Source organism: Sinocyclocheilus anshuiensis, unplaced genomic scaffold, assembly GCF_001515605.1.
Source record: "Sinocyclocheilus anshuiensis isolate Anshui unplaced genomic scaffold, SAMN03320099.WGS_v1.1 scaffold108, whole genome shotgun sequence".
Classification (NCBI taxonomy): Eukaryota; Metazoa; Chordata; class Actinopteri; order Cypriniformes; family Cyprinidae; genus Sinocyclocheilus; species Sinocyclocheilus anshuiensis.
This window is the reverse complement of record NW_015554071.1, coordinates 382,550-399,050: the sequence shown is the minus strand read 5'-3', so window position 1 is coordinate 399,050 and position 16,501 is coordinate 382,550. Positions and strand designations below refer to the sequence as shown.

Sequence of the window (16,501 nt, the reverse complement as noted above, 5' to 3'; positions counted from 1 at the left end):
TTGGACGGGGCCCCAACTGCACTGGCACATCAACTGCCTCGAGTTGCTGGCAGTGCACCTTGCCCTGAGCCGTCTCAAAGGGCGCTAACGAGGCAAGCATGTACTAGTCCGCACGGACAACACAGTAACCGTTGCGTATATCAACCGACAAGGTGGTCTGCACTCCCGTCTCAACTCGCCCGCCACCTCCACCTCTGGAGTCAGAAGCATCTGAGGTCGCTTGGTAGGGGACCTGCACGCATTTTCGGTCAACGATTCGTGCCTAGAGTTCGGGCCGGCTGACTCCCAGGTAACCCTGAGGCCCCGGCCCGGTCTAAAACACACCTTTCCTGCCACAGGTCATGTCAGCATCATAGAGATCCAGTACTCCAGTAAACTCCAGTTTAGGGCATTATACAGGTCGATAAAATGTTGTAATGTTTTTAAAAGATTCTGTTCTGCTCATGAAGGCTGCATTTATTTGATTAAAAATACAGTAAAAACAGTCATTTTGATCAATATTATTACCTAAAATAGTGGTTCTAACTGGATGGTGAGACATAATGACAGCAGAAGCACAATTTTTCCGTTTCAGTAGTTTAAAGTGAGAGCCCTTTGACTCTCTGTGCGCATCGCTTCTATCTCCCGCTAAAGACGTAAAGCTCTGCAAGAGCTACAGATGACGCGGTTATTTTAACAACAGTAGCAACAACACAGTGAGCAGCAAAATAGGTTGTTACTTTTGCTAAAACACTGCAGAAAACCAGAATGCAGCAAATGCAATTATTTTTTTCTGTCATACATGTATAAACAAGGTTTGTGACGACATTTTCTTCATCTACATTTAGCATTATTAATAAGCATTTCAAAACAAACCATGTTATAACTGGAAAAATTATTTGTAGACAGCAAGGAAATATAACTGAAATGTTGAAGTTCCAGTTTAACTTGGTTTTCTGCTCATCGTAAAACTTTTTGATTATTTCGTACATTGTTTTTTAGTAGAAATTAGTTTATAGTTTAAGCAAAATATCAAATGGTCCAGACTTCACGAGGAAAACTGCAAAAAATAAAGTGTCTTTTCTCAAGCCACTTAGTCTTCTGCCGTAGGTATATAAATGTAAAAATAATAATTGCCTGATAAAACATTGGATCTTACCTTTTAATATTCATATCCAATTGGGCTCAAATGTTGTCAAATGTTTTATTTTGTTTTGTAGAAAAATCTTCAGACACCACTGCTTTGGCTCTCGGGGTCTAATATCTTTGATGACTATTTTGACAGTATTTCTGCTGCCCAGATAGAAATGTATAACTATTCCAAAAAATTCTTCAAAAAATATCTTGGAATTTCAGTTGAATACCCCTGATTTAAAACCATTTTCTATTTAATTACATTTTAAGTGTTGAAAACAGGTTTGCTACTTTTTTACATTATTGTAACATAAATCATTTTACTTTTTACTGTCACTTTTGATCAATTTAATGCATCCTTGCTTAATAATAATAATAATAATACCTCACTAACCCCACATTTTTGAACTGCAGTGTTCAGACCATATAAATATAGACATACAATGCTTTCAATATGTATAAAACTTTAGACTTGTCACTACATGAGTTCATATAAACTAAAAGTGCTTGATGCACAATGAAAATATACTGCATTTCTCAGCTCAAAACCTTCAACCAGGTCCAAAAATATGCAAAAATCACAATTGTAATCACAATCTTAAACACTAGAAGAACTAACTATACTGTGTAAGTAAAATGTGCTGTCAAACCTTGTTTCTAGTCTTGTGTAGCACCTACTGCTCTGCAGTTCCTTCTGCAGGATCCCAACTTTAGACACAAAAACACATAGGGCACAGATTGGGGAGAAAATTAGTAGGTCGTAAAATTGTCTTTTTTTGCTCAGAAACCTTCTAAAATCCTAAGTACAATATTTCAAGAATAGAAGTTTGTTGAGACTATTTTATCAAGTTATAGACAATTGTTTGTACAGCTACAATAATAGGACTTACTGAAAACTTTTGATATCCACATCACAAGCAATATCAGGTTGTAGAGGCATATTTAAAATAATAAATACCACGTACATTTGAGTCCGTGTCTAAGTGTTACAGTGTTTAATGTCAGGTGATCCTGCCTGATGAAGACTTTAACATTCAGAGCAAAGATGAGGCTAGAAGATACAGTTGTCATAGAAACAGCTTCATCTTTGTCATCACAGCCGTACAAATGTTTCAGCTCAGTGTCAATGAAAAAGTCTCCTCCAATAGTATTTTATATGGTAAATACAAACCTACACAGAAAAAAAAATCAGCTAAAAACTTGCCATTCACAGAAAACCAACAGACCAGTAATCTGTGGTTTCTATTAGTCAGACGGGTCACTGGCACAGGATCAGATCTCATGTTTGTATCCTAAAGCCGTCCTCTCATATTTTCTCAAGAGAGTTTGATGAGTCACCGTCTCATTATTTTCTCCGTGTTTGACTCGAGAGCTTGTCTCATGTCATCTAAATAGGTCATTATATAAGCTATCTGCAAACTGTGTCTCTGTGTATAGATACTTACAGTCTCTATACATACTGACCTTTTTATAAGATATGCTAAAGTCAACCTTTTCAGTTAAAATAGTTAATTCTGATTGATTAAATTAATGGTGTAGAGTCTGACTTTACACTAGAGCAGTTTTTTTTTTTTTTTTACAGCAGTCTGTTATGGCAGATCAAAATAGACACAGCAGCACAGTCTTTACACCTCGTGACACCATTACCCTAGTAAAAAAAAAATTTTTTTAAATGCATTTATTTCATATTAAGTACACTTCAAATCCATTAACACAGTTATTGACTTACTGATATAACATTAGAATTAAACTTTCTTTATGGCACATTTCTTAATATTATGCATAAAATGTGTTTTAATATCTAAAACACGTTTAATAAGGATTCTATGATTTCGGTATAATGTTGGTCTTTAAATGCAAGATATTTAAAGTGTACAGTACCTGAAGTATACTTGCAATAGTTCCACTTTAGCACAATCAGATATACTTCAGTTCATCATTAGTTGGACTACTTTCGCACAATTAAACTGCATTAAGTACAAAATTAGTAGTTCCAATTTAGCGGACTTTAACTATACTAGTTTAGTATACCAACAGTACAATTGCAGGGTATTTTTATTAAGCTCATAAATATGTAAATGTATTTGCAGTATACTTAGCACAAAATAAATGTATTTCAAATACATTTTAGTATATTTTTTCACTATAGGGTATGACTGTGCAAAATACTAAAATCTACACAAAAAAAAAAACATAATTCAGTAAGAACTCATATGTCTCATCAAATGATCTGTGTATAGTAACATCCAAGTTATTTGAGAAATTCTAAAGCCGTCTACATTTTAAGGTCGTTTTTATTTGTTTGGTGCTTTTGCTGACAGATTGATGTGCAAAAACAGGCTCAGACAGGCCTCAGCACCCACAGAGTTGTCCAATTTTCATGAATTTCTCTTGTTAGGTGCTATGGGTGTGGTTTTGTTGACCAACCCATAAATGTTTGCATCAGCCTGGTTCCTTCGACAAAAACCCAACAGGATTTTCCATTGGCTTTTGGATAATTGCAAAAAATAAGCTCTGTAACCTGCAAACGTTTATGAGTTTTGCATGTTTTTTTTTTTGTTTTTTTCGTCATATAATCTTCACAAATGAACACTTCTATGAATTGTGAAGCCTAGGCTTCAAGTAGGCTATAAACAAACTACACCATCTCTATTTAAAAACATTTTCTCAGAATAGTTTACAAGAGCAAGATTATAAACATAATGAGGCTGTGAAAGCGACTAGTGATCAGATGAGTTTATCTGTTCGGTGTGATGATATTTAATGTCCTCAATAACCTCTGTAGTCCAATTTAGACACTTGTCGGCTAACACCTTTTTCAAGACAAAGAAAAAGCTTTAAAAAAATCACAAGAGGGGTATTACTGATGTATTTTATGTTGTAGAATAAAGAGTTTGTGTTAACACAGACCTTATTTCAGGAATTCAACCAAAACCCATTCAAAAAACTGACTTCAGGACAGTGCTAAAATAAAGCAATAAGCCCCAAGAAGCCGTGGTTTACAGTGAATTTATAACAGCTAAGGGGCGTTGTTAGGCACGATGCGAAGCTAAAAATACGTGGTTTACAGTGAATTTATAACAACTAAAACTCCCTTAGCTGTTATAAATTCACTGTAAACCACGGCTTCACGGGGTTTATTGCTTTTATAAAACGGTTATTCCATATACATAGTAAGGTTTCACAGAATAAAACAGAGCAAATAAAGTGTAATGATATTAATAAAAACATTATTCTTCCACCAAACAATGTAGTTCCTCAGAAACAGTTGTGGTTCCAACAAAGTGGTTGGACAAATGTAAACAAAGGTGTGTGTTTGTAGAGTAATTTACAACAGCTTTGAACGCGGCTCAGCCAATCAGAATCAAGGACCGGAACTATCCGTTTTATAATGTAACTCATTTCTGGGTTTTGGCATACAAAAATACATAATTCCTGCAGCTCTCCATAGATGCAGGTCACACTTATGCTCCTCAGTAGATGTCCCGTCTTGTGTATGTTGTACCCGTGTGTCTGTCCTTCACCCTTCTCCTAAATCCTGTAGCTGAATCCTGTCCCTTCCTCTCTCTTCCTGTCCCTGTCCCTGTCCCTGTCCTCCTCTCCTTTCCTCTTCCTGTATCTCCTGCACCTGACATGGCTGACAGTGAGTTAACATCTAAAATGAAACACAGGGCTCAGACGGCCACCCCGGGCTCCAACATCACCAAGAGCTCCAGTGTGGGTGGAGACATGTGCTCGCTGGGCAGGAACGACGACGAGGACGACGACAAGAAGAGGCGCTCCAGCTTCGGAGCCAAGATGGCCGCCATGGTGGGACTGGGGAAGAAGAGTCAAAGCACCTCCCAGCTGGACCCGGCGGGTGAGTGAACTGAGCTGGTACACAAACACAAACGTGTGGTGAACTTTATGGAAGCTCCCTGCTAAAACGACCAGGGGTGCGTTTCCTAAAAGCACCGTTAACCAACTGTGGTTGCAAGTTTTGTCGTTACCAACATAGTTCAACGATTCGGTGTTTCCCGAAACCATAGTTCAAATGAACATTTGCAAACTTACGTGGTTGGAACTACAGCTCTCTAAGAAACACACCCCAGAATGGTTTTACATGTTGGTTCAGTGCTGGTGATGCAGGTTGAATAGAATAGTTATGAGATGAATAGAAAGTTCAAAATAAGATTATTTATTTAAAACAGAAATATTTTGCAACATTGTAACAATCTTTTGTAAATGTCTTTTCTGTCACTTTTGATCAATTTAATGCATCCTTGCTGAATAAAAAATATTATTTTCTTAAAAGTAAAATAAATTGTAACTGACCCCAAACTTTAATGTATATAATTCTCTTTTTCTTTCTTAGTATTTTTGTTTTGTTTTCAGTACAGATATCTAATCATTCTTGAAGATGCAAAATGGCTTAAGATATTAAGTCTTGTTTTCAGAAAAAAAATATAAAAATGTTGTTAGTTTTTGCTTAAAACAAGAGAGAAAAATATCTGCCAATGTGGCAACAAAAATAATATTGTTTTGCCTTTGAATTAAGATAATTTTTCTTACCCCATTGGCAGATACTTTTTCTTGATTTAAGCAAGAACTAGCAAAATATTAAAAAATATATATAAATACATTTAGATAAAATAAAAATATAATATATAATAGTAAAAATAATATAGATACATTTTTTAGAACATAAGACTTAATATCATAAGTCATTTTGCTTCTCAAGAAAATGCATCTTGATTCAAGAATGTTTAGATTTTAAATGAGAAAACAAGACAAAAATACTAAGAACAACTTTTTTGCAGTGTAGTGTTTTGGGAGATGGCCTTGCAATTTTTACTTTATGTAGTTCACACCCACGTAAAACTTTTACCTTTTTTCCGTCTATTAATTTACCGTGAATAAGGATGTCTGGTGGATACGATGTTTTGCTGATGACCTAAATAACAAATAAAGAGAAGGCCATGTTTGGATGAGGTATTTTGCAGAGCATTCAGTTCCATTGTAAATGCAGGTCATGCAATCAATAGGCACCGATTCAGCCTGTTTAAACAGCCCAGTCTACTATGATGTGGTTTCTCTGTTTCTGTCAGTGAGAGTTAGTCTGTTGTATTTAATACGGCGTTTATCAGCACAGTGGCTTTGAGCAGAAGCTCTCACGTGCCACTCTTCAGATAGATGTGGAGGAACCGTGAACAAGCCTGAATGTTTTTCTAGGCCACAGTGTTTGTTATTGTGGAGATGAACGGGGTCTGGTCGTCTTAAGGTCTGTCACATTTCGATATTCGGACTACGACGTGGCAGCTGCACTGATGCCAACACCATCATGGATCGCATGTCAATCTTTTGCTTGTGAGTTTCTGAAAAATGAAGGTTCTTTATTGGCATGTATGATTCCATCATGAACCCTAAACATCCATGGAATCTTTCCATTGTACAAAAGGTTTCTTATAATAGAAAAAAGGTTCTTTAGAATATTAAAATGTTCTTCATACTAAGATCATACCGATCACTGAAAGGATCTTTGGGGAACCAAAAATGGTTCTTCTATGGCATTTACTGGCGAAACCCCCTTTTGGAAACTTTGGTTCCATCCATATAGAGTAAAGTCAGTCTTTCCATTACCAACAGTACATCCCATCTGATGCAAATGTTGCTTTTGTACCAGCACAACATGATATTTTTATATTGTTCTACACTGTTATGCAAGAGCTGGCTTTGAGCATACAGCTCAGCCATTCAGATCAATCAGGATCATTAGGATCCAGTTGGACCATGCAGTCAAACTGGTACAATTTATTCATAAAACTGAATCTGAATAGGTCTGTGTTCATTCATTTTACAGCCCTGTGTAATATATATAATCACTGCCAGTAGAAACTCATGTAGAAGTCATGTGGTGCAACTACCATGCAGAAAAAAACCTAAAACAGAAAGTGATGTCATTGCGATGGCCCCTGCAGGGCCCCGCAGTCAAGAAAAATGTACCTTTTTTTGTGATAAACCAAGCATCATTTAGGTTGCAAAACGTCACATGGTGCATCTACCCAAAAACTTGATATTTTCATGATATGTATAAAAAGATTACGATGTACTATATACACTAATGTGTTCAAAATATAAGAGAAGTGTTTTATATATATATATATATATATATATATAAATATATATATATTTTTTTTTTACTTGGTTACACCACATGACATAAGACATTTTTCAGAATAGTTATACAGGTTTGGAACCACATAATGGTGAGTAAATGATGAGAGAATATTCATTGCTTTTCAGTTATAAATATTTTGAAAGAATTATCTCTTTAATATGCAGCATCAAAGTTTTGAAAAACCATATAAAACCAGTATGAATACAAAAAAAATCCATTTTTTTAAAAGGTTTTCTTTAGCATTGATCCTACTAATATGATTAACTGCAAATTAAAGAACTACTAATCACTAATAAAGTGTTATAGGAAAAAACTGAAACTTTACCTTTAAAAAAAATCTTTGAAAAAAATAATCCTTTAACGTCCCAAAATGACCTCCTATTCTCTCTCTTTCTGAGAAAAGCACCTTGTCATTCACTTTTTCCGTGGTGGAAGTCGTGACCCAGTGAGTAGCCCATCTGAACACACACACACACACACACACACAGTGATATGAGCTAGCTTTGAGGAAGCGCATGTCCCTCTCTACAGCTCACAGGCAGGATTCAGGGGTCCCACTGGTGTAATCATGCCTCGCGCCCGCTCTGCCTCATAAAGACCTGCTGGGATGAGATGGATTGAATCGGATGCTCTGTGTGGTCGTGCGGTGAAATCTATGATCAGACACACTGGTCAAAGCTTCCCTTTAGTAGATTTACAGCATTTACAGCATGCGAGGGGGTAAATTGCCCTCACAGATGCCCTATTGCTGTCTGTTGAGGGAAGACTGTTGGGTTTAAAAGGGCTTTCCTGCTGGAGGAACTTCCTGCAGCGCTTGCTTTGATTTGACTGGTGAGTTGACATAATGGATGCAAATGAGCACTATTTCAGTGCATATAAGCTAACAGCTTGAGTGACGCATCTGTGCTGGAAAGAACACAGCGTTTCTCTGGCTTTGTGTAAAGTGTGTACAATCGGACAACATGCTTGCATGCATTCCCTTTTATGACTAGGTGTTGTATGTAATGTTTTGACTGTACTAAGGCATAAAAATACCATAATATGTTTGCAGATATTTAGGAAACATGCCAGGTTCACATCAGAAAAACAGTGCTACAGCCAGTTATTCTACTTTGAAATGTGTGTTCCGTGTCGGAATGCCTGTTTTTGTTTTGGTCTGTGTGACTCCGCCCACTGCCAGTTTACCCAATAGTATTTTGACACCCCGGGTTGCCAGTTGGTGAAAAACACAGCATATTGCAGCCATCGATGCCAGCAAACAAACTGGATCAGAGATCGCAGATTCTACCAGATCTAAAAAGCCTCAGCATCCATCTAAAAAACCTCTATGACCAGAGGAATGTTAAAACACAGAAAAATCAACTCAACTTACAAAGTAGGGCTCATTGCCTTCAATTGTCAATTGCGCTTGTTCTTGTTGTGTCCTCAATCTGGCAACCCGCATGAGCGTTGAGTCTGAGGAGGAGGGAGCGGGAGAGACAGCTCTCTTCAGTATTTTGAATTTGGACTGCAATGCCCATTTCAACCATTAGTTGTCAATATTACATACTGCACATTTGTGTCATTTACGCACCCTCAGGGCTTAATTTGTGCCGGAACAAGCTGGATCCGGATCGGGCACCTCATTTGGCAGATCCCTCTCCTCATGCACCAATGAAAGACGTTCGTGCTGTTTTACAGCATGCATATTTCATGAAAAAGCACGTATGATAATGTCAACAACTTTATCCCCTTTAAATATAAAACGATAATAAAAGTATGAAATTAGATATGCGTGTTATCCATGCCAGGTTTTATTTCCACGGTAATAAACTACATCTGTAATTGGTGGACACTGATTTGTGTGTGTGTGTGTGTGTGTGTGTGTGTGTGAGGGGAAGGAAAGCTTAATCGGAAATGTGTAACAATGGTGAATTCTTTCTTTTTTCTTTCTTTCTTTCTTTCTTGTTTGTTTGTTTACAAAAATACTAGCTTTTTTACTTTGTACATGAACAGGTACTTACAGATAATTACAACCTCAAAAGTTAAAATATTACACACAACCACGTTTAGAGGATAATTGCCTTTATTTTTGTTAAATACAGTTCTTAATGCAACATATTTTACCAAACATGTATACAATATTTATTACATTTAAACTCGTTTAATAAGAATTTTATAAGTAAAAATTAAACAATTAATCGTTGCAAAAAGACTGATGTGACTCGTTTAGGTGACTGACATCTTGTCCCTTTAGTTTGCTTTGCATAAAATAAAATGATTTACAATAAACTGTTTTATAGATTAAATAAAACATACACAAACCTATATTTTACCAAGGAAATGCAAGTCGGCGGCACTGAGAACTACCTGAAGCAGATGCAAAATATCCACGCTTGCCAGATCAGTCACCCCGCTTTGTTCCGCTTTGGACCTCGAAATTTACAAATTAAAAATGTCATTTAATTTAATTTTAACAAATTACAAATTAAGCACCGCACACCCTGGACTTGTTCCAAACCTGTATGAGTTTAATTCCTTTGCTTAACACAAAAGAAGATATTTTGAAGAATGTTGGCATTCAAACAGTTGCCGGTAGCCACTGAGTTCCATAGCATTTTTTTTTTCATACTATGGAAGTCAATGGCTACCTGCAACAATTTGGTTACTCACATTGTTCAAAATGTCTTATTTTGTGTTCAGAAGATACAGGTTTGCAATTTACAGGTTTGGAACAACTTGAAGATGAGTAAATGATTACAAAATTTTTCATTTTGGGGTGAACTATCTATTTAACACAATTTCGTGCACTTTGTAGTAATGCCAAATTAAAAGTTTTAAAGTACATTTCCGTCATCAGTTACTCACCCTCATGTCGTTCCAGACTCGTATGAGTTTCTTCTGTGGAATGTAGAAGATATTTTGAGAAGTGTTTATTGTCCATTCAGTGGAAGTTAATAATTATCAAAACTATTTGGTTACCAACATTCATCACAATATCTTCTTTTGTGTTCATGAAAAGTAGTTACGCATGGCTGTGTACACTCAGCGGGTTTTGCATTGTTTCAGTCCAAAAGAAGTGAAATAAAGCACGTCCGTCCATAATAAAAAGTGCCTCACACGGCTCTGGGGGGTGAACAAAGGCCTCCTGTAGCGAATTTTTTTAAGAAAAATATCCATATTCAAAACGTAATAATCACTTTAATCTAGCTTGCGCTCACACTGTTGTAAACGAAGCAGTTCCGGGAGCATGACGTAAGATGTCGGCGTTGCGCATGCGTCGGTGAGTCTCGTGAAAACCAACGTTTGTTTACAGGAGCAAAGGAAGCAAAGTTTCCTTACTTTAGCAAAGGAAAACCAGTCTCCTCTTGGCTTATATCGAAATCCTCCGACATTCTTCTTTACAAATCCTCGTTTTGTACTTCTAATTAGTGACCGTGGTTTTGTTTTGATCTCTACGCTGCGCTTCCGCGTTCGTCACTTCTGAACGGCACATGCGCAAAGCTGACCTCATACGTCATTCCCCCGGAACTGCTTCCGTGTACAACAGTTAGCGCAAGCTAGATTAAATTGATTATTGCATTTTGAATATGGTTATTTTTCTTACAAAAACACATCGATTCGCTACAGGAGGCCTTTGTTCACCCCCCGGAGCCGTGTGAGACACTTTTTTTCATGGATGGATGCGCTTTATTTCACTTCTTTTGGACTGATGAACTGCAACATTCACTGACTGCCATTAAACAGCTTGCAAGATCAAAGACAATTTTTAATATAACTCCGACTGGATTCGTCTGAAAGAAGAAAGTCATATACACCTAGAAAGCCTTGAGGGTGAGTAATTCATGGGCTAATTTTCATTTTTGGGTGAATTAACCCTTTGATAACACACTGCCTGCTCACTACGTCCATCTGTTCCCGTGGGTCATAGATCAACACGAGCCAATATCTCAGCACATGATACCATGGTAAAGAGCCATTTTAACACCTGGTTGTTATTCAATGTATTTATTGGAGCATTAAAGCTCCCCCTGAGTCTTGCATTATGAATTCGAAATGAGGAATAATTAATTTCTTTGTTAGACAGATTCTTTCAGGTTTATTTTTGTCTGTATTCCATTTATAGCTATACTGCATTTCACACACAACAGAATGTTTGTGGTCATTTAAAAAAAAAAGACATTAATACTTTTTATCCAGTAATGACGTATGAAATTAATCAAAATTTTGAAATGTTTCTTCTTCAGCAAATCTGCATATTAGGACGATTTCTGACGGATCATGTGACACTGAAGACTGGAATAAATTCAGACTTGATGACAGGAATTAATTAAAATGTAAAAAAAAATTAATTGGAATTGAAGTGAGCACAGATTTGGAGCATGCCATGCTTTATACACTATAATGCTTGCATGCACATGTACTTGCTGCATCTTACATCTGAAGACATAAAGCCCTACAGGTGTTTTACCTCTATGCATTCACATTGTCTGCGACCGTGACTTAAACCAGCATCCTTTTAGTTTGTTCTGACATGCTGAGACCACACAGTGAGTCTAATGTCAGATAAGAGTCTTCTGTGTCTGCACTATTGCAATCTTAGTGTTTAATATAGACGGCATATTTACTAGGCGGTGGTTTACATTACAGATTTCAACTACCCAGTTATTTTTAGTACTTAGATGGTATTTTAAGTTTGTTGGATTGTGTACTTAAAAGAAACGATACAAGAGAAACGTGCTGGGAAGTGTTGCGCTCTGCTGGATTTATGTGCAGTACATTATTTGTGTTACTGTCTGACATGTTTGAGCAGTGGTATGAGTCACGACTGTATTCTTCAGACTTTAATAGGAAGGTTCATGATGTTTCTATTTTGAGCCGGTATTGAGTGGGGTGATGATTTCAGCTTACACACAATATGATATTTATAGCTACAGGAGTGTACATTTTGTCTCACATTTAAGCTTAAGGTCCTGTCTTCATTGAGGTACATGCAGTGTCTGTTTGCCTAAAAACTCATCATGAACTGAAATGTCAGGTTTTATTGTCATCTCATGCCTGTACAGTAACGAAATCAGACTGCTATTGTCACGCTGTTAATAGTAAAGATTACTAAGCTTAACTTTGCAATGTTTTTACCAGAAGCTTTGAAAGACGAGGTTTTGTGCAAGCGTGGTGGTTTAATGAAGAACAATAGAAAATGTAATCAACAGTTTAATGAAGATCGCAGAAAGTCTGAACTTATTTGCAGCATATTCTGGACAATAACCACCTAATTATACAGGAAGAGTAGCTTGACTGACGTGTTAATCGTTCAATAATTGATTGTGCCATTTAGGTTTGTTTGAAAGATGTCTCTTACCAAGGCTCCATTTAGGCTATTTGATAAAAAATACAATAAAACAAGTAATATTGCAAAATATTATTACAATTTAAAATAACTGTTTTCTATTTGAACATTTTAAAATGCAATATATTACTGTGATCAAAGCTGAATTTTCAGTATCATTTCTCCAGTCTTTAGTGTCACGTGATCCTTCAGAAATCATTCTAATATGCTGATTTGCTGCTCAAGAAACATTTATTCTGTACATTCTTCTGTACATCTGTGTCCACAATACAATGCAGTCATGTAGCATTTCATTGAAAAATGCAGCTTGTTACTGGAAAAGCTGCATGAAAACAGTTGAATTGTTGTCACGCCACTAATTAAATGTAATCAAGTTAGTAGCTTTGCTACTTTTAACCACTTCCCAACACTGTTGTGTGAATATAATTGTCAGTGTAGTGGCTGATGAAGCTGCAGTCAGAAGGCAAGTCTTGTGCATGTGTTTGTGTGCGGACATATCTCTAGGCAGAGCTCTGTCTCCTGGAGAAGCGTTTGAGGGGTCTCTTAGTTTATCTGCCTCTGATTGGCCACATCATCTGTGAGCCACACGCACATGCCGCCGTCTGCCCCTCCCACCCTTCAGATGAAGTAGCGCGCTGCAGAGGAGGCAGTCAGACAGTCATCCTCACCGCATATCGACCTGAGAGCTAATAAGACTCGCGGCTGCTACCGATGAGAGGCTTTGAGCACAACCCTACCAAACGTGTTTCTCCAAAACCGTCTCACAGCATCAGCTCTACTCGTCTACCATCCTCTTTCGGTGTTGTTAGAGGTGTTTGAGGGTGCTGGGGTGGTAAAATGGGCAGACAAGGGCATGATGGCAGCGCCGCTCTTCCCGGCATGCGGATGCAGCGCTCACAGAGCCGGCTTAGCCTGTCTGCCTCCTTCGAGGCACTGGCCGTCTACTTCCCCTGCATGAACTTCTTTGACGAGACAGACAGAGGTAAGAATGAAGCCACATGCCAAGTGTGACAGGTGCTGCTCTGTCCAGTTCTTTTGAAAGCTTTTTGTTAGCACTGTTTTTCGTTGCGTTGTGAATGGTTTGTGAACAAGTGGAAGCCAGAAGAGCTGTATATGATGTGTGATTTATGTTGGTTTCTCTGCTTTGATTGGATGTGTATAATCTGGAAATCTGATAGATAGATAGATAGATAGATAGATAGATAGATAGATAATCTGATGGATGGATGAATGGATGATAATGGATGGATGGATGGATGGATGATAGATAGATAGATAGATAGATAGATAGATATGTGTATAATCTGATAGATAGATAGATAGATAGATAGATAGATAGATAATCTGATGGATGGATGAATGGATGATAAGATATGTGTATAATCTGATGGATGGATGGATATGTGCATAATCTGATAGATAGATAGATAGATAGATAGATAGATAGATAGAACGATCGATGGGACACTCAGGACTGTGCTGCTGCTCAGAGTGGCAGACTGACAGACTGTTGGTCATAACACGTCTTTGTTTAAGCATCTCATTCAGTGGTTGTCAATGATGTGTTTTTCTTAAAGGGTGAAATATGTAATGTTTTCAGATGTTAAAATACTTTCTCCGACCCAGTTTGATGAGCAGAGACAACAGTAAGAAACCATTTGTAGTGTGAACACTATTGCTCTGTGGCTCTTTCAGAACATTGCTGTTTGTTTTGTGGTTTGACATGTCGAGATCTGGCAACTCTTCTGCCGCAAGTTTGGGATGGGACTATATGTTTGCCCAAACAATGGCAGTAGGTGTGGAGTGGCAATGCTATAGCCGAGACCAGCTCATTCAAGTCAGAGTCCATGCTGAGACCTGAGTAGGTTGAGTCTGAGACTAGACAGAAAGTGGAAGAGGCTCTGAATGTTTCCTATGGTATGAATGAAGCCTGGTTTCACGTCAGTGTCACGTGACACTCCGCAGCACACAGTGATAGACGATTGCACTGAGAGACCTTGTGTGTGAGTTGGTACAGACCACAAAACATATCTGCAGATTTGTAGTACTCAACACTGCACTTGATCCGATTTAAGTCCAAATGCTCCCGAGTCACGACAAGACCAAGAAACTATGGTGTTGGATTCAGAATCAAGAAGGGCTCGAGACACTGTTTGTAGAAGTGTCACACATTTACTCATCTTCCCTTCCCTTGTTGTCATTTTCAGAGGAGGGTAAGAAGAAGAAGCCGGTGCGTCTGGCGATCCAGCGGAGTGTAGAGACTGGTTTAGCAGTCGAGATGAAGAGCAGGATGACACGGCAGCCCAGCCGAGAGACCACAGAAGACAGTGAAATGGCAAAACCTGGAAAGTAAGTACTGTAAAATCTACTTCTGAATACGATGGTGCATGTATTCCTAAATCACATGATGCCATCACCACTATTGCTGGTTGGTGGGTTTTATGTCCGTGATGATGTCTTGTCAGAGGCTATTAGTACCCGATTAATAGATGTTCTGTCCGTTATCTGTTCAAAGTCTAATCTTCCCTGGAGTGAAGATCTCTTCAGACAGCCAGTTCACTGAGTTTTTGGATGGTCTTGGCCCCGCCCAGCTCGCAGGGAGACAGACACTGGCCACGCCCCCAATGGGTTAGTATCATTGCTTACTGTTTTCTTTTGTTGTTCACATGAACAGCTCTCTCTGGTGTTGAATAAGACACTGTAAAGCTCAAAGTGTATTTCAGTTTTGACTCAAGTAGTTCCAATTCATCCATGAAACCATGAAACATCATCCATGAAACAAGACTATGTCTCCAACTGGTTTTTCCAACTGGTTTTAAGATGTGTTTTCAGTGACCCGATCACAATTACTATTTACACCTGCTCTTAAAGGTGGGGTAAGTGATTTCTGGTAGCCAATGTTGACATTTGAAATCACCAAAACAAACACGCCCCTACCCCAAAAGGGTCTTGCCCCTATTTTGATAGCTCCGCCCCACACATTCATACGCAACCCAGGCAACGATTAGTTCTGTGAAACAAAGCAAAACCAATGTTACACCGTGTCTACACCGGACGCGAGTGGTGCGGCGCGACAAAATACTATAGAACTCATTATAATCAGTGATGCTGTCTACACCATAGATAGATATACATATCTATGGTCTACACTGGATGCAGCGTGGCACGACACGAAAAATCCCTGACAGAATACTGCTGCGTTCTATTTATGACGTATTGACACAAATTTCGAATGATTTTCAATGGTCGCTTTGTCGCGTCCAGTGTACTAGGCAGACTTTAGCTGTTGCGGCGCAGACACGGTGTTACTCACCTATCGAGAAGAAACAAAGCAACCTCTGCGTCCGATCGCAGGCCTCCGCTCCTTGAGTTCTCTCCAGCGCTGGAAAGCTGATCAGATATTTACATGGGTCCTACTTCTTGCCTTATTGCCTTAAGCCTTCTTTTGTTCCGCAGACGTTTTCCTCTTTTGTTTTTTATCCCCATCTCTATCTTTCTGTCGCTCAGCTCGGCTAATGTCCGTCCCGTGCACTGAATGCTCTCTCCTCCACATCATGAGTAGACACACCCCTTACTGCTGATTGGCTACAAGTTTGTTTTGGTACTCGGGCCGACTCAGTTTTCTAAAGCGTTTTTTAAAAAATACATACCCCACCTTTAATTGCAATCCCTGGAGATCCAAATCTCTTATTTTTGATGCTGTTCAAATTAAGTTATTAATAGCAAAGCAGCAACATTGAAATAAAGAAAATATAAAATATGCACACTGTTCTCACAATGTCACCCTAAAAACGTCCCTGAGGGCTTAATGTTGCTCATGATTTTTCTTGCTTGGCATTTGTAATTGTTATTATAGGGCAAACAGAGAAGCTCACCGATATTTTTCAGGGATCCTTGTAGAT

At 38.2% G+C, this 16,501-nt stretch overlaps 1 protein-coding gene across 3 annotated transcripts in view; it reads left to right on the top strand.

The window, feature by feature from the left end:
• The window catches only part of LOC107668707 (regulating synaptic membrane exocytosis protein 2-like), a 162,303-nt gene that overhangs the window by 137,104 nt on the left and 8,698 nt on the right, over positions 1-16,501 (top strand). For all 3 annotated transcript variants that reach the window (XM_016460673.1, XM_016460674.1, XM_016460675.1), the window contains 3 exons: positions 4,785-4,972; positions 14,807-14,948; positions 15,115-15,227. In XM_016460673.1, the coding sequence (XP_016316159.1) occupies positions 4,785-4,972; positions 14,807-14,948; positions 15,115-15,227 (443 nt within the window). The remainder of the gene's footprint in view (positions 1-4,784; positions 4,973-14,806; positions 14,949-15,114; positions 15,228-16,501) is intronic.